We start from the raw sequence: 25,629 nt of genomic DNA, 5'->3' as shown, positions 1-25,629 counted from the left end.
TTGCGAGAATACCGGATGCTAGGGACAAATAATAGGTTAACACTATTTCAAGTGTAAAATTTTAAAAGATATAGAGAATTATTGCATGAATTGGAAAGACTAATTGAATTATATATTCTTGTATGATATCTAAAACCCATTTATTAACTTTGCAGTCGACATTCCAGAATCAACTGGGTGACCATTCTGGAAGAAGGATCCTTTATTAGATGGACACTTTATCCAAATTATTCTGCTTTGTCTCGGAATTAGGATCTCATCTAATAGGCTCTTCTTTTAGAATTCCAATACCCTTCGGAAGCAACAGACAGAAAAAACAGAAGAAAAGTTGTCTCACTTTGTGTGTGTATGTGCGTGGGTGTAAGAGAGACAAAAGAAAGAAAGAAAGAAAGAAAGAAAGAAAGAAAGAAAGAAAGAAAGAAAGAAAGAAAGAAAGAAAGAAAGAAAGAAAGAAGTGGTGGAGGAGGTTTTTAGGTGCGCATGCTTAGGACTTGAATTCCGTTTCAACCCATCTTAGATTGTGGATCTAACTATAAGTCACCCACACATAATAATAATAATGATAGATAGATAGATAGATACTGTAGATAGATAGATAGATAGATAGATAGATAGATAGATAGATAGATAGATAGATAGATAGATAGATAGATAGATAGATTATGGCCATAATTACATGATCAAAACTTTTTCCCCTTTCTACATGTCACACATGCATTATCCTGGCAGGATTTGAATTGATGTATGATCAGTATTGTCTTTCGGGATGAGAACTATATTTGCCTCAGACCAAGATTTAGGCGTTCTTGCATCTTCTAATACTGCATTAAACACCTCCAGTAAGGGTTGTGCTAAAATATTTTGTTGTTCCTTATAGATTTCTATCGGGAGACCGTCAGGACCCGATGCTTTATTGGTTTTTTGTTCATTAATGGCCTTTATCACCTCGGACAACCTAATTTCTTCATTCAGCATATTTCTGATTTCCTCTGTAACCTTAGGTAATTTAGCTTTTTGGAAACATTCCTCCAGTTTCTCCACATTTACCTGACTATCTTCTTTGTATAATTGCTCATAAAATTCCTGGGCTATAGTTTTTTTCTCCTCTTCCTGATAGTGTATTCTCCCTTTGTCATCACATAATTTGCTAATCCAACTTTTCTCCTTTTGTTTTTTCAATTTATATGCGAGCTATCGGCCCGGTTTGTTTGCATTTTCAAAAAAGTTTTGTTTTATGCCTCTCATTCGTTGTGCTAGTTTCTCTTTATCTAGAATATTAAGCTTATGTTTAATCAAATCCATTGATTGTCTGATATTCTTTTTTTGTGGATCTTGTTGGAGTATTGTTTCTAAACTTTTATATTCCCCTTCTAACCTTTTCCGTTGTAGTTTTTTCCCCTTGTTCTTATTTATCATATATGCCATTGCTACCCCTCTCATTATTGCCTTGGCTGTGTCCCAGTTATTTTGTACAGAGGTGTCTTCAACTTTGTTTTCCTTGAAGAAGAGATCTAATTCTCTCTCCATCTTTGATTTAAAATCATTCTCTTTTAGGATTGATCTTTGTAAGGTCCATCTAGATATTTTTTTGAACCTTTCCAGCTAAATTTCATGGGGTTATGGTCTGCCCAAGTACCTGTCTCAATACACACCTCTTCAATTTCGGAGTTGATTTCTTTTGTCATCCATACCATATCAATTCTAGACCATGAATTATGCCGATTAGAGTTATATGTATATTGTCTTGCCTTGTGGTTTCTCTCCCTCCAAACATCCTGAATGTTTAAGTCTCTAGCCAAATTAAAAAAAGATCTCGGTAAAGTTCTTCTTTTCTTTTTCCTAATCATCTTGCCCATATAATCCAGATTCATATCTAAGATAGCATTAAAGTCTCCTAGCAAGCAGATCTCATCATGATCAATGCTACATATCTTATTGTGTAGTGTTTTGAAGAACTGTTCTTGATTGCGATTTGGGGCATATATCTCTACCATCATCACCTTCCTATAGTTTATTTCAACATCAACTATCAATATTCTACCCTCTTTGTCATTATAAATTTGTTTGGCTGCCAATTTCTGATTTACATATAATGCCACCCCTCTCTTTTTCTTTTGTCGGTCTAATGAAACGAATAAGTTCCCTAATTTTGGTTGAGCTAGCAAATGTTTTTGCTGTTCCTTTATATGGACTTTCTTGTTTTTCTTTGAAGACGTTTTGCTTCTTATCCAAGAAGCTTCTTCACCTCCAAAATGGTTTCAACGACTCTCTAAAGGAATGCAAATGATCATCTGTCTGCAAGCAATATAAATCCTCCCACTCCCCACCACCAAGTCACAGCTGAAGAAGCTTCTTGGATGAGAAGCAAAACGTCTTCAAAGAAAAACAAGAAAGTCCAGTTGCCTCTTGAAAAAGCATGTTTGGGATATAACTATGACCTGGATGACTGAGACTCTTCATAGACTTTGTCTGAAGACATTTCCATGGTTATGTGGCCAGCATGACTATACACGGAGAATAGAATAGAACAGAACAGAACAGAACAGAACAGAATAGAATAGAATGCTGGAAGGGACCTATGCCATCTCAGACAAGTGACTGTCTAGTCTTTTCTTAAAAACCTCCAGTGATGGAGTACCCACGATTTCTGAAGGCAGGCTGTTCCACTAGTTAATTGTTAATTGTCCTCACTGTTAGGAACTTTCTCTTTAATTCCTGGTTGCTACTCTCTTTGATCAGTTTCCAACCATTATTGGAGAATAATTTGACCCCCTCTTCTTTGTGGCAGCCTCTCAAATACTAGAATATTGCTATCATGTCACCCCTATTTCTTCTTTTCTTTAGATTAGCCAAACCCAACTCCTGTAGCCATTCTTCGTATGTTTTAGTCTCCAGGCCTTGCTGTTGGAATGCTGTTACTTCCCCACCAAAGTGGTACCTATTTATCTACTTGCATATGCATGCTTTCCAACTGCTAGGTTGGCAGGAGCTGAGGCAAGTAATGGGAGCTCACTCCGTCGTGTGGTGATTGAGTCTCAAGCTGACAAGCTCAGCATCTTTAACCGCTGAGACACTGCTCCACCCATCATTTTTACCTAGGACTTGCAAATCATTAATTCAGACAACACCAAGACCATTTCAAACATTTTACTAAATCAATTCACACAAATTCCAAATTGCAAATATAATTAAGGTCAACAGGGTACTTTTCTCCTTGGATCCATCATTAAGACATGAAATAAACACAAAATAGATAGGTAGCATTTTTTTCTTCTTTAAAAAGATGAGAAAGGAGTGCCACCTGATAAAAGCACCACAACACTGTTATAAAATAGGGTCTGCCGGTTTCTTCTTTCACCAAATAAAAAGACTATGGACTGCTAACAACTTTCCATCAACGCATAATTCATTAAAATAAAACTATAAAATCTCCTAGATTACACTACATTCAGACAATGCCTGGAATACAGTGCATTGAACAGCAGTAATGTCAACTATCAGTGCCAACATAAAATATTTTTAAAGTAAAAAAAAGCCCATCTTTAATTCCCTAGATGAATGAACTTTAAAATAAGGGGCTCTCTGTTTTACAATGAGGAATTTAAGGAGAGGGGTCTGGGCAAAGAGGCAAGTATCATTTGCTTTCTAGACTTAGTTGGCATCTAACTTGGCCATTTCTTGCACATAAATCCCTATACTCTCACTATCAAAGAGAACAAAATAGACTGTCTTGATTGAAGAGGACATCGTTGATACAAAATAGGTGGAAATGGCTTTCAGGATCAGCTGAGCAGCAGTCTGCTTTGGGAAACCATTCCTATTCACAGAATTGTGGAGAGAAAAGATAATTAAAGTTTGTTTTAAAAAAGTTGAAAGATGCATAGGAATCTCAATATATTTAAAGAAATGTCACAAAATCCTAATGAGGCTTGCAACAAAATGTGGTTTCCTAGTACCAAAGGAATTTTATAAATTCCTGTATCTACATGCTTGGGAGTACAACCACTGAAATCTCTCTCTCTTTCTCTCTCTCTCAGTGTGTGTGTGTGTGTGTGTGTGTGTGTGTGTGTGTATAGGAATGTGCTGTGCGGCTTGCAGAAGCTTGAAGGAAAAATATATGGAATGAGATTCAAAAGGAAATGAGGGAGACCCTGGTTCTCTTTTTCACTTATCTGAAGAGCAGAGACAAAAACAGAAAGCAGGAATTAATGGCAGCTCTTTCCTTCTTGACAAGCCCCATCTTCTCTTTGTAGACTGACTTCTTAAACCACCATGGCTTGTAAAGCAGTCATTCTTAATAACCAAACATAAGCTATGGAAGAGCTTGTAAAAGCCGGGCTCAGTTCAGCTTAGGCAGCAATATATAATCAGTGGATCTCTACAAATTTATTGTTAACCCCCCTCCAAACCTACTCCAAATGTTCTGAATGAATTTTAATTTTGAATGTGACAGAATGGGAAATATTACAAATTAAACTTTAATTAATTGTATTTCATGTCATGCTAAATCGAACATGTGCGTTAATTTGAAACAAATTATTATCATTTTGCTGGATTTATTTTGGGGGTTGCTGGGTCTACAGTATGTCCTTATCCTCTTAACCTAAAAATGTTGTGTACCGCTACGCTACAGTAATGTTGAACTTATGGAAACAACTCACATAAGTTTTTTCATATTTTCCGGGAATGCCTAACTAACCGAGTGATTGCAAATCCTAAGAAACAAGCAGTGGACAAAGGGGATTCTTGATCAGTTCCAATAACAACAGTTGAATAATGTAAGCTTTTAAAGGACTTTGAAGATATGCTCTGAAGTCTACATTTAAACAACCGTACTTGATACTTTAGAGAAGAGTATATAGAACTTTGAACTTTTAAAATACTATTCTACAAATTTGGTTTGCTGAAATCAGACATTGTAGAACATCTGGCACAACAATTATATATTGCCCATTGTGCCTCCTCCCCCCTTTCCCTCTTTTCTCGAAATACACATACTTATAATGAATCACCCCATGTAAACTCATGTTTTATCCATAAAATTGGACAGAATTGTTTATATAGATTTAACGAGTAATGTCTGCTTGACAGATGTCTGTCCTGGAACAGCTGTGTACATGTGTTGGGACTGAGAGAAAAATGCTGCTCTTAAAAAACTTTCTTATGTTTTAAGATTTTTATTTACCATTCTTCAGATTTGTTGAACTCAACTGACAAGATGAGTATGCTATTCTTTAAAGGGACACATTTTCTCTTGGAATGTCATATCTGATTCAATACTATTAAACTTCCCTCTATATACATAAACAGTGCTACACAAGATAACTTTATCATATAGTAAACATTTTTTTTCATGTTGTAATTAATATTTAAAATCTTAAGACATTCCTCTTCCTGGTCATTTGGGACAATTTCTCAAAATATAACACGTTCAGAGATGAGAGAGAGAAAACTCCGTTCATCAAGGAAACTGTGTAAAATTGTTTTGTAAACATTTTACCTGGAAAAATGTTTTTCATAATATTGGCTCCTCTAACTGCACCATTTCCTAACATTTAATCATTCTAGCCATGGCTAATATGTTACCAAGGTTATAGGTCTGACCTCACTAAAGATTGTAGACAGAAATGAATGTCATCATTATTGTTTGCACCACTAAAGATAAAAAGGGCACTGCTGAGTCACCCAGCTTAGTCATTTGTCTCACTAAGTGGCCGTTCAGAAGCATGGCAAAGCAATAAGCCAATATTAAAGAACAGTGTAGAGCAGGGGTGTCAAACTGCCGGCTCACAGGGCGGTTTCATCATACCGAAGCTGCGCCCACCCCATTGCCGGCAATGCAAGAGTCGCGATACGTTGCGACACGTCATGTGACGTGGCGAGTTTGATACCCGTGGTATATAGCAAGCTGTAACATATAAACTGCAAGGATTTAATCATTTTGCAACATAGCATTTTTTGAGACGCAGAAGCCATTATAATGCAATAACTTAGGATCGTTATAGCTATCGCACATTTGTATGGATTTAGGTTTTATAGAAAAGAAAAAATACCTTTCAGCTCTATGTTTGGAAATTATAAAGACTTCATCTTAAATCAACAGAAGGAAATGGTTGCTTAATATAATCCACAGTGGTTAGTAATAAGAAGCAAGCAGAACTGTCGGGGATCATATTGACCCTAAATCATGGTTTATAGTAAGTAATTTATCATGCCAAAACACAAACCTTGGATTATAAATCACAATGTTGCCAAGCCACAAAAAACAATCACTTTACTGTCTAGCATGTTGTGTGAATATAGATTTGGGGACAAACTGGATGAATTCCAGGTTTACCTGCCACTTCCAATGGAAGGAAATGCAATTGACTTCAGCTTCTTTTCATCTGCCAGTGCTAAGCAGTTTTTCACTGTCTTTTCCAACAACTCTTCACATTTGTCTGAACCCCAACTGGGGCTATTGCAGTGGATCACAAATTTTGCAGGCAATCCATGTCCTGAACTGACAACAGCTGGTTGAGGAAAAAAATAGACTGTATTTAAATTTTGGAAAATATAATTGGAACAGTATAATTCAGCAATGAAGGATACATATAGTTCTTTACTCCAATGGATCACCTATTCTGCATACTGAATGTGACTATATTTATGCCCAGTACAAAGTTTGGACACAAATTTAGAATTTGGTGCTGGGGTGGATAAACATGCCTTGTACTCTACATACTTATACTCTTTGGTTGTACTCACATGAGTTAGGTCAGTAGTGAAACACAAATTCATTACAAATTCACCCCGATTTCCCCCTCAAATGGCATAATGCTTACCATTAATATATAGGTAATACTATATAAGTAAGTAAGCTCTACATACTTACTTAGTTTTTCATTTTTGATTATCTAGGATTCTACACTCCTTCAATCATTCACACTTCCACATGCAGTTGACTTGCATAGGACTATATGCCTCTATTAAATTTTACAAATATAGCAGTTTGAAGTAGTGTATATGCTAGTAGTGATTTAAAATTGAATGTATGCATAGTTTATTTTCTTTTTCCCATTTCTCTTGTTTTATTATTTTCAATGTAGTGTTAATACTTTCTTATAAAATCAGGTCCGAAGGCCTTTTTGACACAATCCCCATCAATGACATGCTGAGGACATTATGGTTATTTAACAGAATCCAAGCTAAACTGAACTGCCATCTATGGTACACATAGGTAAAATGTTCCCCATTTTCCAAGGATTTAAACTGCACCTCCTGCTGTGTCCAATGGCCCGTTCTTTTTGCGAAGTTCAACAACAGCCTCCAGGAATTCTTTTCCACCCCGCTTCTCCAATGTGCTCCCTGTGCAAGAACAGAGCAGTGACTGTTCCACATCCAACACAGCATTTATCACTTCAGGTGGCTACACATCACAGATTTCTCTGAACAAAAAACGGGGGTGGGGGGGACTGCAAAGTAAGATCTAAACCTTTGAGGACTGGTCCGAAAGTAACAACTCCCTCTTGATCTCCATCTTTTTAAAGATTTGCCCTCCCACGGGATTTATCCTGATGCAATTTGCAATGCCAACCAGCAGGGCAGTGACATTTCTTGCTGCTGCTTCCATAGAACCACAGTAGACATGTCTTCCGGGGAATGGGCTAATGCAATGAGACTTGACTCTTGTACCAACGCTTTCCCATGGAGGGTAAGGTTCCCCCTTTCTGTTACAGACTGCTTTAAAGACAAAGTTGCCATAAGAAGAACTTGAAACTCACCTCATCTTCATCCCTGACCCCAACAGGTGGCCCCCGGGAGTGTAACAGTCTTGTGAGTGCAACTGGCTGCTTTACTTGACAACTGCCCAGCTTGTTGAACCACCTTTAACCAAGAGGAAGAGCCTCAGAAATAAGGAGATTCTCTAGGGTACCCCCTTCCCTCCACTACAGCTACGGAAGTGTAACAAATGCTGCTCGAGTTAGGAAGGGAGCTGCATCATTTCCATTACTGGCTGAGGTTTGCGCAAAGGCAGTCCACCATGAACTGGTTTAGATCTTATTTTGCAGCTTTACTTTAATACAGAGAAAATAGAACGTAGCTGGAAAAGGTTCATTCCTAATGAAGCACCCAAAACACATTGCATTTGTTCCATGATTATACAAGGAGTGAGGCAAAGAAACAGTGACAGTGAGACTGGATTAATTCTGGATTAAAGCAGTAACTTTGTAAATTGATCTCTGCAGCCTAATCATAAACATATTTACCTAGTAAGTAACTCAGGGCTTATTTCAAGAGAATTCGTGAAGATACTTAGAAACAATGCCTCAGGTTGCAACCTTTGCCAAATTCAGCAAAGCTTACTTCCAGGTAAACACGCGTAGGGTCAGGCTTTTGATGCTCTAGAACAATATTTCCAAAATGAATTCACTCAAGTGATATGGGGGGGGGCAGCTGTAATTTCTAATGGAAGTCCACATATTATATGCTCATTGAAAAATACTTCTTAACTTGGTAGTAGGTACTGAAACCAAGTATCTATATATAACTACTGGGAATCTATTATGCTTTATTTGATTAATCTGAGAAGGTATTTATTGTTTTTAATTTGGCTGGCTGGGGAATTCTGGGAGTTGAATTGACGAGTTTGATACATGCATAACCTGCCTTCCTTCTATCACGGACCCATTCTAACATTAAGGAGGGTCCCAAGTGTTTTCTTCTCCAAGCATGGGCTAGGTCCACGTATCTTCAGTTCTTGGAAAACTGACCTTGGGAGTTAGCAAAATCAAGTTCTTGAAAGAAAAGAATATAAACGACTCACACATTTTTTAAAATATTAATTGTTAGTCCACTGTCTATAAGCTGTGGCTCCTGATCTTTTTTATTTATTTGTTTGCACTGCTTCTGTGTTCCACAGGAGTTATACTGCTGAACTACAGGTAGGAAACTCCAGATTAACAGATTCACTCCACAGTAGCCTTGCAGGCGAGATGGGCGGCATAAAAATTCAATAAATAAATAAATAAATAAATAAATAAATAAATAAATAAATAAATAAATAAATAAATAAATAAATAAATAAATTAACAAACAAACAAACAAACAGACTCTTGATTTTCAAACAATTTTTGCAGTAGTAATAACAAACAGGCCGACCTGGACTGATAAGGGGTTTTTAATATGGTTTTAAGGTTTTATTGGTTGTAGTTGGGGCTATAGATATAGTTTAATTTTTAATATTTGTATTTTTACTTGTATTTTATTGTTGTTAGCCGCCCTGAGTCCTTCGGGAGATAGGGCGGCATATAAGTCCCATTAAATAAAAATAAATAAATAAATAAATAAATAAATAGAAATGAGGACTGTCTGTCAAATGGTAAGGCATATGTTTTGCATGTAAAAGCTTTCATGCTTTTCCCCTAATATCTGAAAAGACAGGGAGAGCCTAAGATTTGACATGTGTGAAACTGCTGAAACTCATTGCACAGAACTCTAAATGAAAATGGACAGTCTCAAGCTACATTGACTCAGTGTCAAGAAACTTGACAGAAATGTTTATGGGAACAGTGACCATTAGGAAGTGATCACAATGGCTATAAAGGAACTGTGTACTGTAACTTCCTCAAAGGTAACTGAAAATATTCCTTGAAAGATGCTATACTGGCCAAACGCAAACATTCAGCAGGAATCAGTTCTGGAAGCCTGAAATGATTTTTTAAAAAATATATTTTTACTTTTCTTTTGCTACTTTAAAATGGGAAGCTTGCTGATTGGAGGAATGTAGAGAGGGCTTTTATCAATTTCCTAAGGCAATTTTTATACAGATGATTTACCACTTCAGGCTGGGCTGACAAGGTCTTTTAAATTATTATTCAAAATTTTTCCTGAGTCTATATTTTTATACAACTTTAAAAAAGCTATGAGCATTTTTTTTAGTATTGATGGATATATAGTTGTATTGTAGAAGTATTAACTCGTATTCAAGGAATGAAATGCGGTCTCCATTTTACATTAGAAGGATGGAGTGTCTTTCTGTTTTCATCATGCTCTACAGCTTTCAGCTGAGGGGCTCTTTGCTCAATACAAGCATAAATATATGTGTTACTCCCATAGAATAATATCACTATTTCATGCTGTCAAAGCAGGCATTGGTATAACGGTGACAACAGCAGATGCCTATAAAATTTGTGAAATATTTCCCCAACATACACTGCGGTTAGAAAGGTCTATATAGAAATAAAAGTTAATCATTTGAAGCTAAGCATTTATGCAGTTCTATTCTTTCTTCCAGCAGCCACAGGGAATTAGAAGACAATTCGGGTATTCCTCTCCCAAATCAAATATTGTTACTCAAACACATCTATTTTTAGAAATTATGGGTTCTCTAAGTCAAAATAAAGGATATAATATATATGTAAATTTTTCCATTGATTTCAATGGAAATAAGCACCACCAAGGTAGAATGGATCAAATGATTACTTTAAAATGTATATGGTTTCTGATCTATGATATTCCATGTGAAATTCTGCACAAAACTTAGTTTTGGCCATTTTTCTTACGTCCTTAGAATATGCAGGGGGGGAAAAAGGTGGGAACTGGATATGGCAGCTTAATGAAAATGTACATGGTTCTCAAAATTGCAAATTTGTTATTGATAAATTATAGGGATAAAACTTTTCCAAATGTAACCAAAGTTATATTCTTTATATTGTCTGAAGAATCCGGTACCTACAATACTTTACCACAGAGATTCTTTTGCGACCTTATATCGAGAATGTATATAAAAATACAATGTGGCCTTTGAGTTTTATGATGGACTTTTATTTGCCTTACTGAAATGGTGTCCCTGATTAAGTTGTCATATACTTTCCAAATTAAGAGATTCAGGTATTAAAACATTATAACACCCAGTAATAAATGCACTGACTATGGTAAGATTGTTAACATAGTTGATTTAAGGAGATTAAAGTTATTGGCATTCAAATACTAATGTTATTGTATCTTGATCTTGCAGTGGTTCCTAGTATTTCTTATCACTGTAATTTGCTATGCTATGAATTTACCTCCCAAATATCATTGTTTTAATACTGGCAGTCCCTTAATTTGATAATACATTCGTAGGCTGTCATTCCATGCTTCCCACAGGCTCATCTTTCCAAACACATTTCCCAAATTGTTTCTTCTTCAGATCTGCCACACCTCCAGAACATCAATTGGGAACAGGTGTCCAGTATTATTATGCTTTGATGGTATTATTTAATCTTCACAATTATTAATAAGTAATATTTGTGCTGGAGAATACCTATCTATGTGGTCTTTAAGAGTCCACACTGACTTGATGTCATATAATTGAACAATCAAAATTGGATTTAAGCTTGTGAAATTAGTGTTCTCTCAAAAAAATTACACTTTGGCAAGATGCCTCTGTTAAACGGTGCCTTTCTTAAATGTTACACATGTAGCTCTAGTTTTTAGGGCAAGAAGTTGTATGCCCAGAGATGTAACTCATTCTTACTACACAATGAGGCAGAATCACTGTTTATGTGATAGAGGTAAAGTTGAAACTTCCCAAAAATTAATAAATTAATTATTAGTAACCACAAGAATACACCTAGATTTTCTTGCCTTGTGTTTTCTCTAAAACTGTTTTATATTCACTTGCTAGTTTATGGTAGAGAATTATGGATTTCAGATGGATTTGCCTCTATGCACCAACCCTGTCCAACCTTGTTTAGTTTTTTTCCAAGATCAATCAAGTTTGCTTTGAAAAAAAAGAGAGGGTTTTTTTTTCACTTAACCATTTAGAATTTGCTTTGGAATTGAGGTGGATTGCTGGAAGTGAGAAAAGAATGCAGCTCTGCAGAGCAGAGACAAGGTTGCTGCTGCTGATTGGTCATGCATACACACACAAAGTCTGCAGCACTGAACTCTCCATTACCTACTTCACCACCGGTGTAGAAGTCAGAATTTGTCGGGTGAACGACAGCATCACTGTCGATTGTGGCAATGTCAGCCTGAACAACTTGCAACTACAACAGGTAAACAAATGTGTATCAACCATGTTGGTCAAAGACCCAGAACAGGATCTACATTTATGTACATACCAACATCCTTCTTTATCCTACCTTTTGGGATCCAAAATATGTATAATAAACCATCACAATAAAGCCTAAGAGTCTGTGTACAGGTATGTGCTGAGAAAAGGGAGAATGAAAGGAGAAGATAGAGAAACATCAAATACATAACTTTTAATACTTGACCAATAGGTCAAAGACACTGCATTTCAGGAAGGAAGTATAAAGAACAGCTAGCATCTTCTTGGTTTTGCAGAACCTGTAAAAATGTAATCTTAAAAAACATGATGATAACACCATCCAATCTGGCTCATCAAATCTAACAAAGCAACTTTCTCCATTCTGATACACTATCTTTCCAATATTCCTTGATTTTTATTTCCCTCTAACAATGTATTAATCACGTTGTGAATATTTATGCATTAAGACCTATAGAAATCAGGGTGCAGTTTAACTTCCCAGAGGTTCTGGGAGCATTTTCAGCTTGCAGTACTATAGCTACTTACTGAATGTTTAACCCTGTTGAAAGGGGCAGATATCCTGAATGGCTTGGGGACAAGGGAGGAAACGAAACATAGCCTTTTGCTTTGACAGTTCATTGGGGTCATTCGGGCCTGAATAAGCAGTGGTGGTGATGAATGCAATGGCGATGTTATCCTGAGGCAAAATTCTTAAACTCTTCCTCTGACACTAATAATAGGAAAAAACTGTATGACTGAGTACTGGGTCTTTGAAGGATATAAATAATTTGCAAATAAATAGATTATAATGTGCCTTTACTCTACAGTTCCCACTAGTAGATTTATGTCTAAGGAACTGAAAAATCCAAGAATAAATATATCTAGAGATTTCAGCATATTTGTTCTTTAATTTCTAAACAAACAAAAACATGGGACTGTATGGAATTCACCACGGTTTTTCATTTTAATGAAAAAAGTGCTAGCTTCCTAGTTTAAGTTCCAAAATATGATACTTTTATATTTATATTTTATACTTTTATATTTTATATAGGACAGTTGCCTAGAGAAAACCCACAGAAGGATACAATGCTTATAGTGTTATCCTAACCAATTTCCATTCTATTGAATGGAGTTTGTTCCATGTAAGTCTGTGTAGCACTGCATCCTTAACTATCTAGGTCTATCCATTTTTGTCTTTAGCTAAAACAATGAAAATAGAAAAACTGAAATCAGAATGGAGAAGCTGCTTAGTCTGAAGCCAACTTGATGATATAAAGAGCTATTTCAGTCCTCAGAATTTATATGCAAAATATCCCCAAGGGAACCAACAGTCACATCTGATTATTATGGAACAACATTTAAATGATTTCAGAGTTACTCAGAGAGTCATTTTCATTCAAGTAGTATCCAGAGAAAGCTACCACATATTAATAGTCTTTCCACTATGTATTTTGAATACTAAAGATGCACTCCTCTATCTTCTTACCTGTGTTAAGTCCCTGTGCAATCAAATGGGATTTGTATCTGAGGAACATGCATTCAGTTGCACGATAAAATATTTAAATTTATTACATGAAAATAATCTGCAAATTCCATAATTTCCATGTGACTGTTAGTTATAGCCACCCATTCCCCATTTACCTAGATCATCTTTAAGGTCAATGTCAGCATTGGTGGGATTGATAATGGCCTCCACTTCGAAGCCGGCTAAATTACTGATTTCACTGTGAATTAGGTTCAGCTGAAAAGAAAAGCATGAGGTGGGAAATAACAACAGGACAGTTGGGAAATCACAGAGAAGCTGCAGTCAAAGTAAGCTTTGCAACATAGATGAGGATAGCATCTCTGAAGGCAAATGTGCAAAAAATAAACAGCAGGTCATAAAGAAAGTTGCTTATAAACAAACATAGAGTATGTTTCAAACTCTAGACATTAACGTGATTCTCCACATGGGAAGTCAAAATTTGACAGAACAGGGCTTAGTTTACAAATTGTAATGCCAGATGGGGAAGGGTCTGGAAAAGTCCAAGGATGCTAAGTTGCTCGGAATTGCTACTAAACCTTACTCATGCAACCCTATTGATCATAATAGCTGAGATTACACAGGGCATCCATTTAAATTGATGTGACAATAGCCTTCCTTCACATTATTCATTTGTTATTTTTTGTGATGGGTAGAAAGGTCATTTTTGTTCAAATTATTTTGGCAGAGTGCATGAGTATCACTACATAGTTTTTGAGTTAAACAGTAAAAAGCATCCTAAAATCAAGAGTAATTTCAACTAAAGCCAGTAAGATGTACTTCCCAGTAGCCATGGGATGGACTGCATTGTAAACAGGGCAGAGACACCCTGAAAAGTTTGATTGTAATACTTCCATTTTAAAATTTTACTTTTGGATTAAAATGAATGATATGAATATCCATTCTTAAACACCACCAGAGATATGGTAAAATATTTTATTCTTTTCTAATATTTTCTGGGTTGTTTTTTTCATGTTCTGTTGTTTGAAACTTGTACTAAGATTGCAAAAAAAAAAGTGGGGGGAGGTAGAAGAAAAAAAATCAGGCTCATTTAAAAAGGAAATGAAATATTAATGAAGGAAGGGTTCATGCTGTTATATGTATATGTACGAAATTCTAGCTGGATTATAGTCTTAATTATTGTTTTAATATTTCATTTGTAACTAAATGAGAGGTAAGATAGCGGACTTGCCTAAAGCAAAGAAAGCATGGAAATGCTAATACCAGTCATCTATTCCTGCTTTCTGAACTTCAGTTAAATGAACACGTTACGTCTGAATCAATCCATTGCTTACATTCCACTGTTTTCAAAATGCCATAAGTAATAAGCACATACTGAAAGACAGCCTACTGTACAAATCCAGTAAGAGCAGGATCTTAATTTGAAAATAAATTTCCAATTATGCATTTAGACCCAATAAAAAAGGCATAGGAAAAGAAAATGTATTTAGCCTGTTGTATGTTTAGTGGAGAGTTTGCATGCTTAAGCTTGTAAACAACAAATTATATTTTGTGCAAAACAATTCTTTTCTCAAAGGAAATGTTCAGTGGGTACATAACATTTCCCTGCCCTCCCCCATTAGACAGCAGAACATTCTCCTGCTTGTCGAAAGGAGTTCTTTTGAATGGAAGCATGGCAGATGGGAATATTGTCTCTTAGGCTCCTCCCACTGTCACAAAATATGTTTTTCTCTTCAATTTATACTGTACGGCACATGATAGCTACATGGGTTGATTATGTCATGGATAAGCATTACTCGAAACCAGTCTGTACATGGTATAATTCCAATTATACAACTTAAAAAAGAGAGGTATTTCTATTGTTATTATCTGTTGCCACCATTTCAGATTATGTCTTTCCAGGAGCCAAAGATTTCTTTGACTTCTTACAGGCTTCCATGTATGTTACTAGCAGCTTGTGAAATGAATGTGGTTAGAACACCATGACATTAACAGGATTAAGAGGGTTGAGATTAAGAATGCTCCACATAATGGTCTTTTGACATCAATTTCATTTAACCACTATTGATTCGTAACAAATATTTTTTTTGGCCTCACACATAGTAAAGTAATATAATATGACTAATAAATATAATAAATGTAATATAATAAATAATATAATATAAAATAATATTTTAGCTCAGTATTCAAAGCTTATGATAACAAACAATAACATTTAGAACAGCAGGGTTAAACTTTGTAAATATGGCTAAATATATACGCAATGCCTTCTTAGGTACAAAAAAATTCTCTTATTTGTATATATGGATTCTTGTTATGATACAGTCTCATATTATCTTGTATATCTCCATACATTATTATTTATAAACCAGTATTTATTGCTCAACCTTTAGGAAACAACTCTTAATACTTATGGATGTATCTTGATGAAGAATTTCAATTCTCATCATACCAGTACAGTAGAATAATATGATTAGAAGCCATATCAATATAAATCATGTTAAAAGACAAATATTTTCTGAACATATTTACAATCTTATCTATTCCTGTGAAATTTTATCTCTGAAGGTTTCTTGTATGTATATCAAGCTCTAGTGTTTCAATGCAATATAATAGCCAATGAAATGTGACACTATGACACCAGAAGAAATCTGTTTACAATTTTTATAACAAAACATGGTACACTTTATTTTTAAACATTTTCTTGATGTAATTCAGGTTGAATTTAAACTGCAAGGGAAATATGTAGCAACATGGGAACTGCATAAAAATACAGGGAGTGCAGAATTATTAGGCAAATGAGTATTTTGACCACATCATCCTCTTTATGCATGTTGTCTTACTCCAAGCTGTATAGGCTCGAAAGCCTACTACCAATTAAGCATATTAGGTGATGTGCATCTCTGTAATGAGAAGGGGTGTGGTCTAATGACATCAACACCCTGTATCAGGTGTGCATAATTATTAGGCAACTTCCTTTCCTTTGGCAAAATGGGTCAAAAGAAGGACTTGACAGGCTCAGAAAAGTCAAAAATAGTGAGATATCTTGCAGAGGGATGCAGCACTCTTAAAATTGCAAAGCTTCTGAAGCGTGATCATCGAACAATCAAGCGTTTCATTCAAAATAGTCAACAGGGTCGCAAGAAGCGTGTGGAGAAACCAAGGCGCAAAATAACTGCCCATGAACTGAGAAAAGTCAAGCGTGCAGCTGCCAAGATGCCACTTGCCACCAGTTTGGCCATATTTCAGAGCTGCAACATCACTGGAGTGCCCAAAAGCACAAGGTGTGCAATACTCAGAGACATGGCCAAGGTAAGAAAGGCTGAAAAACGACCACCACTGAACAAGACACACAAGCTGAAACGTCAAGACTGGGCCAAGAAATATCTCAAGACTGATTTTTCTAAGGTTTTATGGACTGATGAAATGAGAGTGAGTCTTGATGGGCCAGATGGATGGGCCCGTGGCTGGATTGGTAAAGGGCAGAGAGCTCCAGTCCGACTCAAGACGCCAGCAAGGTGGAGGTGGAGTACTGGTTTGGGCTGGTATCATCAAAGATGAGCTTGTGGGGCCTTTTCGGGTTGAGGATGGAGTCAAGCTCAACTCCCAGTCCTACTGCCAGTTTCTGGAAGACACCTTCTTCAAGCAGTGGTACAGGAAGAAGTCTGCATCCTTCAAGAAAAACATGATTTTCATGCAGGACAATGCTCCATCACACGCGTCCAAGTACTCCACAGCGTGGCTGGCAAGAAAGGGTATAAAAGAAGGAAATCTAATGACATGGCCTCCTTGTTCACCTGATCTGAACCCCATTGAGAACCTGTGGTCCATCATCAAATGTGAGATTTACAAGGAGGGAAAACAGTACACCTCTCTGAACAGTGTCTGGGAGGCTGTGGTTGCTGCTGCACGCAATGTTGATGGTGAACAGATCAAAACACTGACAGAATCCATGGATGGCAGGCTTTTGAGTGTCCTTGCAAAGAAAGGTGGCTATATTGGTCACTGATTTGTTTTTGTTATGTTTTTGAATGTCAGAAATGTATATTTGTGAATGTTGAGGTGTTATATTGGTTTCACTGGTAAAAATAAATAATTGAAATGGGTATATATTTGTTTTTTGTTAAGTTGCCTAATAATTATGCACAGTAATAGTCACCTGCACACACAGATATCCCCCTAAAATAGCTATAACTAAAAACAAACTAAAAACTACTTCCAAAAATATTCAGCTTTGATATTAATGAGTTTTTTGGGTTCATTGAGAACATGGTTGTTGTTCAATAATAAAATTAATCCTCAAAAATACAACTTGCCTAATAATTCTGCACTCCCTGTATGCCTTCACATATGCCTTGAAAAACCTAAGAAGTGGAGAGATCAGGTACGAAGACCTGCTTAATGTCTCTCTCACCCACCAATCCCCCCAATGTTTTCAAAATTCTTTCCTCCCTTGGATGTATTCAGCGTATGAGTTGGGATTGGGTTAAGCCTGTGTGAAAGCTGCTGCACTAGTAGGAATAAGTGATTGGATTAATTTGACACAATCGAGGTTATTAAATCTTGAGGGCCATGATTTGTTGTTTGGCTGGCATGCATATTTGTTTTATGATAAGAAGGTAGATACTGTGTTTAGGATGCATATTTTAAGACAGGCACTGCTGAGAGTCTGGAAGAAGTATAGACATAAGTTAAGCAGCAAGATACCATTGTGGGCAATCCCAAAACACGCAATAGAAAATATACATGCTGGTTTCAAACATGATGAGACTACTTATAAGGAAATTTTAAGCTTGGAAAGGAATATTTGGTGCTTGAAATCATATAGCTTCTTGCGAGAAGAGAAGGTTGTTCAGACTTGGTTTCAATATATTCAGTTACAGGCCAGGTGGAAAGAAGATCAAAAATATGGATTTGCAATGACTGATGAAAATTTGATAAAGCAAATTAGAAATCAAGGACCAGCACATATTAAACGGATATATCTTGCATTGATAGAGATCGATTCAGAAACAGAGCTTGTTAAGGATTGTATGATAAAATGGGCCCAGAACATTCAGGAAGTTATTACAATGGACACGTGGGAAAAGATCTGGGTGAGGAATGTAAAATTCACTCAAGCTCAAAGTTTAAGAGAGAACTTTTACAAAATGTTTTATAGATGGCATCTAGATCCTAAAAAGCTCGCAAGTATGTATCCGAATTATCAGCCTAAATGTTGGAGGTGCGGTGATGAAGACGCAACATATTTTCACATATGGTGGACTTGTAAAAAGGTCAAGGCTTTTTGGATAAAAGTCTGGTGGAACATGCAGAAGATTTTTAAACAGAGGATAAAGTTTTGTCCGCAACTTTTTTTGTTGGGAATAATTGTTGACGCTACAGTGGTGGACTCTAAGTTGATGTTGAATTTAGTTACGGAAGCAAGACTTTTGATAGGTCAATATTGGAAGAAAGAGGAACTGCCGACTATACAAGAGTGGATTTTAAAGGTCTCCGACTTGGCTGAGATGGCGAAGATCTCGGCCTATTTGAAAGATTACTCGCAAGAACATTATATTATGGAATGGAGAAAATGGATTGAGTTTATCCAGAATAAGTATAGGGTTAAGAAGTTTTATCTAGCATTTGAATAAGTCTTCTTTCGTTTTCTTTTTTCTTTTTCTATTTTGTCTTCTATATATATTTAATAATGCTAAGTTTTGTTTGATCCTATATAAGTTAGAGAGTGATGGATTTTAGAATTTATAGTTGTTAGTATATGGTTGTTTATGATTGCTTTTTTATATATATATACCTTGTATTTAGCTCTGGGAAGTCCGGGGGGGGGGAGGGGGGTTGGGGGGAGGTGGGGGGGGAAGGGGGGAGGTAGGGAGGGGAGGAGGGAGGGGGAAGGGGGTTTTTTAAAGGAAAACTGTACCTTTAAAACTTTTCAATAAAAAAAAAAAAAGCCTGTGTGAAAGGTCTTTGAATTGTGGCCTTGAATCCTCTTGCAATATCTCCACTTAACAAAATTACCATTTACTATATTGTAGCACATCCCTTTTAGAAACTGATGCACGCTTCTTGTATTGCCTTATATTCTATTCACATTAATTTGTGACTCTGGGCTACTACATTAATCCCCAAATAAGCTTGCAACTTATTTCGAGGACGATATTCTAAGCTTGATTTTGCCCACTTTCCCTCTTTCTCTTGTGCTGAATTATTGCTACTCTGGATTACTGAAACCTTTTCCTTACAATTATAGTTCAGGCTTTTTATCTCCATTAAATGGCAACCAAAATGTTTCAGTTTTATGAATAATTTACTTAGCCAAATGGTGTTCCTCATCAATATGCTTTACTAGGTTTTCATTCTGTTTTATATCCAAAATAAATGCAATGTCCTTACTTCTTCATGGCTGTACTTTCACTTATTTTTTTTAAACTTTCTGCCCAGTCTTTGGTTCCCTCTATTCTGCCAGAGTAATCCACTTGAAGACTATTTCTCTCTCTCTCTCTTCTTGGAAATAAAAGCAACACGTCTTCCTCTTACAAATGCTTAGAGCAGCACACACCCCCACACCAACGTTTTGGATGCCAAGGACCGCTTCCAGGGAGAGCACTCTTTCGTGGAGAGGGCATGGTTTTACACGCTGCCTGGACCCCATATATGGGCATATGGGGCTTTGCTCGCTTGCACAGCCCAGTACCTGGCAGGCTGTGGATCAGGGCTGGTCCACAGCCTGGGGATTGGGGATGCCTCACCTAGAGGCCTGTCTTTTCTGTGACTTTTGGATTAACCTCCAAATCATTATTCCCAATTGTAACCAAGTTTCAAGTGTACGTAACTGTGTTCATTCATATTTATTATTAATCTTATGTCTGTTTAAATTTTACTGTTCTTCGAAGTGGGGTCTGGTTTTTTTAATCGATTACGTTTTATAAATTGATGGCATTCTGTACTTAATATGTATAATTTACAATACATGTAAAATAAGTTGCAGATATGCACTTTTATTCATGTATACCTCTAGGTTCAATTAAGTGCATGTATTACACACACACACGCGCGCACACGCACACACGCACACACACACAGAATATTTTGATTAAATGCACAAACCTACCTTTTGCCCAAGAAATAGACTTTTGGTGGATAAGACAGTGAAACCATCTGTTGGGGTGCCTTCTGTTGTGCTGTCAGCACTTGCTGATTTACTGACTTCTCCCTGTTTCTTTTCACATATAAATCAGTTAACCAATCAGCTTATTAGCAAATCCAACTTTAATGAAACATTATATAACTAACACACACACACACACACACAGAGGGGGAGGGGGAGGGGGAGAGACAGAGAGAGAGAGCAACTATATGCTGGGATAAGCAGATTCCAGAGAGAAAAGAAAGTTAGCACAATTTTGATTTTAGAACTTAAATGCTGAAGTCTGGCCATCCCTCCCACATCTTTTTTCAAGAGCAGCATCTATTTTCTTGTGTTAAAAAACAAATAATAGTTGGTGTTAATAGCACCAAGAATAGTTGGCTTTTTGGACTCTCTCTATAGCCAGGAATGAATGAGCAGATAAACTAGAATTGAAAATGTAACTCCTGCACAGCCCTAAAGTCTAACTATACATCTAAATCTATAAAAGAAGTTGAATTTTTATTAGCGTGTATCTGAAAAGTCAGTATTTCACATATCCCCTCTTGAATGACCTAGAACTAATGTAGATATTTTTATGAATTAGAATAATTCAGTGTAATTGCCTTTTACATTATATTAGACTGGAGATATATTTTACTACGTCATCTAGCAACTTAATTGTTTCTGAGCAAAAATGCGTTAAGACTGGATTATAGGGGGGAAAAAAATTAAGTGTACCTTAGACTTTCTTGCTACTTTCTTTGCACTTGCTTTCTTTGTTGTGGTTTTCTTCTGTGATGGTGACTTTGCTTTTTTAGCTGGGGGTGGAGTGATGATGGCTTCCAATTTTCCTTTTGAACCCCGCTTTTTGGCCAACAACTCTGGGTGAATATTTGGTAATACACCACCACTGGCTATGGTGACACCTTTCAACAACTTAAAAGGAAGCGGAACAAAAAGATATCTCTGAGGATTTTTAAAACTTGAAGACACTAAGATTTTGATTCTGAAGAAAAAGATAATGAAATACCCAAATTAAGAGTCAAGTCCCTACTGAGTTATGAGACTCTATGACAATTTCAGAGTTAACAACTGCTGATATATTTTCTAATGATATAATTCAACTGAAGCAATTTCGACTTATTTAACAGATGTTACATTTTAGGCAGAATAAGCAGGAAATTAAAAAAGAAAGAAAAATGAACCCTTAAAACCATGGAATGTATTTTCACCTGATTTAACTCTTCATCATTTGCTACAGCCAGCAAGATATGTCTAGGGGTGACACGGCCTTTCTTGTTATCTCGTGCTGCATTTCCAGCCAATTCAAGAATTTCCGCTGCAAAGAAAGATAAAATTGTTTTAAGTCTTTTTTTCTTATTTTAAAAACAGAATGCATAACATTATCCAGGAATTAAAAAAAAATGCAATCTTAAAATCAGTAAAAGAACTATAGCTGTTACAACAACATTAAGGATAAAATAAATAGGAAAAGACATTTGATAAGAATTAATTGCGCATAATCTGATAACATCTTGTTTCAGCATAGGGATGGAGGACAATATAATTCTATGTGACATCAGAGGTACTCATCTGTGCTAGTTTTCTCCAAAGATGTTCTCTAAAAATACTTTCAGAAAGTATTTTAAATGTATTTTACACATCTGACAGTCTTGAAAATCAACCAGATTTTTAAGGGTTTTGCTAATAACAACTTGATCTGTAAAAAAATTAATAACTCTGTACACAGATGATACATAACATATGTAAGGAAAGAGCAAGGATTAGCTGTCCAGCTAAATAAACAATGGAAATACCCAAATTTTCTATGTTTCAGGGCAATGAACACTAAAAAGCAACTACAGGTAAAGGAAGCAAGAAGATTTAAATGGAAAGAGTCACACAGATAATTATAAAGATAGTTAATAGATCAAGAATGCAAAATCAGCAAGCAGATATTCAATGGATATAGAAGATCTAATAAATAACTAAAATAAGCTTACTGTATACATAAATATCTTTAGTTATTGGTATATTTAAAAGCAATAATAGAATTTGTTTAAACAACTTCAACTAAGCACCCTACTCTATGGAAATTCTGTTAATTATGTTAATGGCTCATTTTAATGTTGCTTTTAATTATATCAGTTTTGTGATTTCTTAAACTTAATTTTCATTGTAAGCTGCTTCAGCATTGGAATATATGAAAATTGAGGTAAATTCAGTAATAAAAGACTATTGAATACATTTAACAACGTCAAGAGGGTGTATACTTCTATCAGATGCTTTCTGGATTTTTTTTTTTTACAAATAATCTGGTCATTAAAGTTTATTGGGAAATCTGTGACAAGCTGTGAATATATTTCATTAATAAGAAAATAACTTTTCAGTGCTTCAGTCAAAATGATGACAGTCTTACTAATTTTATCTTCTACCTAATTCATACTCCACTCTACTTGTTATCAATATCCATTATGATGAATTGCACTGTTCAATTTGGAGATAGGATTTTCTTCCATAGCTATATTAATAACTACTTGGTAGCAAGCAATTCCATTCCTTGCCTTTATTACAGACTAGGAACAGATTTTAAGTTAACATCTGATCTAACATAGAAAAAGTCATAACATACAGTCTACGAGTATTCTCTAAAATTCTACTGGAATAATTTTTTTGTTCTTCACCTATCTCTTAAAATGTTCTAAGGTTATCTCTGTAAAAGGGACCCCCCCACCCCAAATAATCATTTAGAGATCTTTGGATATCTCAATCTCTTGTCAAATACAAGATGCAAATATACTGGGAGAATTTAAATTGGAGATACAGCAAAAAGAATGCAAGTACAGAAGAGAAACACATGCATCCCATTCTCACAGTCCTTGATTGACACAATATAACAACAGTACATTTTTCCATCTAGTTTGGGGAATTTTACAGATTGTTTGAGGAACTTTTCTTTTTAATACAACAAGTGACCAATAGTTATATTTTACAAAAAACAAACCAAGCCTGCAAACCACTACTTAAAAACCTGAACCTCCAAGCCAGCAACTTCTTCAAGATAGGAAACAGACACACAGAACTTTTCCAGGAAACTTCACATGTAACTTACACCTGCAATTCTTTAACTGGTTCTCATGAAACATTCTGGTTTTTATACCAGATTTCCATTAATATAGTTTGACACAGGCCTAGCCCAATTTGAAAGTATGTATTAAATATCAGAGGAGGGAAAGCCTACGAGATTGAAAATCCCAAGGTTTAATAGGGGTATCTTGGATCACAGGAAAAATATACATATGTACACTTAGACACTGTTCCGCAACACATGCCTAAACAACGTGCTTAACAGTTGCTGGAAATCGTGACTTCCCTCCAAGTTATTTTTTCTTACTCAATTCCAAGGAGTTGGAGATGGGGAATATTTATCTTGTTTGAAACTCTTGAATGGAGAGCAAATAATCAAATCAGCAACAGTAACAGCATTACTGTGTAGAAAGTCCATTCAGATGCTGGTATCCAGGGAGGCATAAAAATCCAAAACCATAGTCATGTTTAGTTCTCAAATAAACAATCAGGGTTAAAAGCAAAATTGAGATCCAAGCTACTAGCAATATACCAGGAGAAGGTAAGGCTACTAGCAAATATTTGAAATGCAGATATTTCCCAGTTCCACATGAACTTCAGTTGGAGAGTTTCCTACTCAGGAATCAGATAACAACCTGACAATGTTAAGGATTCTGCTTTAAAAGGGTTAAAACATGTTAAGAATTACATGCCTCCCTCCTCTTTTGCACGCTAACCTGTTGTTGGTTTTTTTGTCTCTCACAATTTTATTCACTGTTGTAAAAATTAATAGAAAATACAAAGTGGATATCATAATTTGGAAAATTCTGAATTTTCTAAGAAGAGTAGTACTTTTCACAATAATCATGCGCTTATTATTTGCTATAATCTCAGACAACTGGGAGAAATAGGTATTTTCTAGCAACTTTGGTTACAAACTCTGTAAATCTGTGATCTCTGATTGTGAACATTTTTACATGCACAATAAATTGCTAATGAGATTCAAGATATATGGTAATAAGCAAGGTCAGAGCTCTGAACATACTGCATTCATTCTTTTTCACAATGGTGTTCCAAATACTGTAGAACTCCCATGATGTTTTAAAGCAGAGTCTTACATATAAAACAGTACTGAAATGGAAGTAACTGATCAAACTCAAAGTTTGATGTACACTATGGAAATTTATATGGAACGATTCTGCAATTTCATACTTTTGAAATTTAAACGTAGGTTAAATGTCAGCTCTCAAGTCAAATCTGTTGTTCATTACAGAACACAAGTTAAATGCTAAATTTGCATGATGGTTTCTTTTCTCAATACTTAGTTCAAGCAAAAAGTCCTTGGTAATTGTCAGGTGTTCAGGACCTGGATTTTTGCTATGCAAATGTGAATATACCTGACAGCTAGGAATTCTGACTTCATCTAAAGTTTGATTAGATTTTGTTTCCCCTTCTGGGTAGAAATTTTATGTCTTGAGTAAAACCATTTCTCTGATTTCAAAAACATTTGCCTTTCTTTACTTCATTGCAATGAAGTCATAATGTTGAGAATTTAGTTTCTAACAGCTAACAGATGACATGCTGAGCAGTTGCCAGCATTTCCAACACCCTCAAAGCCAAAAAGAGAAAAGTGTAAAAAGTGTGTGAAACTCAACCCTTCAGCCAAAAAGAAATCTGAGAAAAACTCAACAAACTGAGAGATATTAGCATTCAGAATTTTTTTTAAAAAAAACTGTAATAAACAATTTCTAAGCCATACAGAAACTTTATTCTTATTCCCTTTCCCTGTTATACACATACATAAATTAGTCTTCTATTAGTGACTAGTTGATTAGACCATCTTATAGGTTTGAATTTTTTTAACAGAATTAGCACTGTTTTTCTTGAACGTTCCTTTATTTTGAAAAAAGTACTTCTTTTCTCTAGAAATAA

The 25,629-nt window shown here is 35.7% G+C and overlaps 1 protein-coding gene across 4 annotated transcripts in view; it reads right to left on the bottom strand.

Moving 5' to 3' along the window:
* Positions 1-3,132: 3,132 nt before the first annotated feature.
* The window catches only part of MACROH2A1 (macroH2A.1 histone), a 43,426-nt gene continuing 20,929 nt past the window's right edge, over positions 3,133-25,629 (bottom strand). For 2 of the 4 annotated variants that reach the window (XM_083352693.1, XM_083352694.1), the window contains exons 3-9: positions 21,864-21,970; positions 21,370-21,567; positions 20,614-20,721; positions 13,661-13,760; positions 7,258-7,347; positions 6,338-6,512; positions 3,133-3,817 (exon numbers count right to left, since the gene is read on the bottom strand). In XM_083352693.1, the coding sequence (XP_083208819.1) occupies positions 3,652-3,817; positions 6,338-6,512; positions 7,258-7,347; positions 13,661-13,760; positions 20,614-20,721; positions 21,370-21,567; positions 21,864-21,970 (944 nt within the window). In that variant the 3' untranslated portion in view covers positions 3,133-3,651. Of the gene's footprint in view, positions 3,818-6,337; positions 6,513-7,257; positions 7,348-11,923; positions 12,015-13,660; positions 13,761-20,613; positions 20,722-21,369; positions 21,568-21,863; positions 21,971-25,629 lie in introns of all 4 variants that reach the window. The other 2 variants (XM_083352696.1, XM_083352695.1) reach the window with 2 other exon arrangements.

This window comes from Vipera ursinii (genome assembly GCF_947247035.1).
Source record: "Vipera ursinii genome assembly, chromosome: 2".
Taxonomy (NCBI): domain Eukaryota; kingdom Metazoa; phylum Chordata; class Lepidosauria; order Squamata; family Viperidae; genus Vipera; species Vipera ursinii.
Note: the sequence above shows the minus strand (reverse complement) of the source record. Positions and strands in the feature narration are given on the sequence as shown.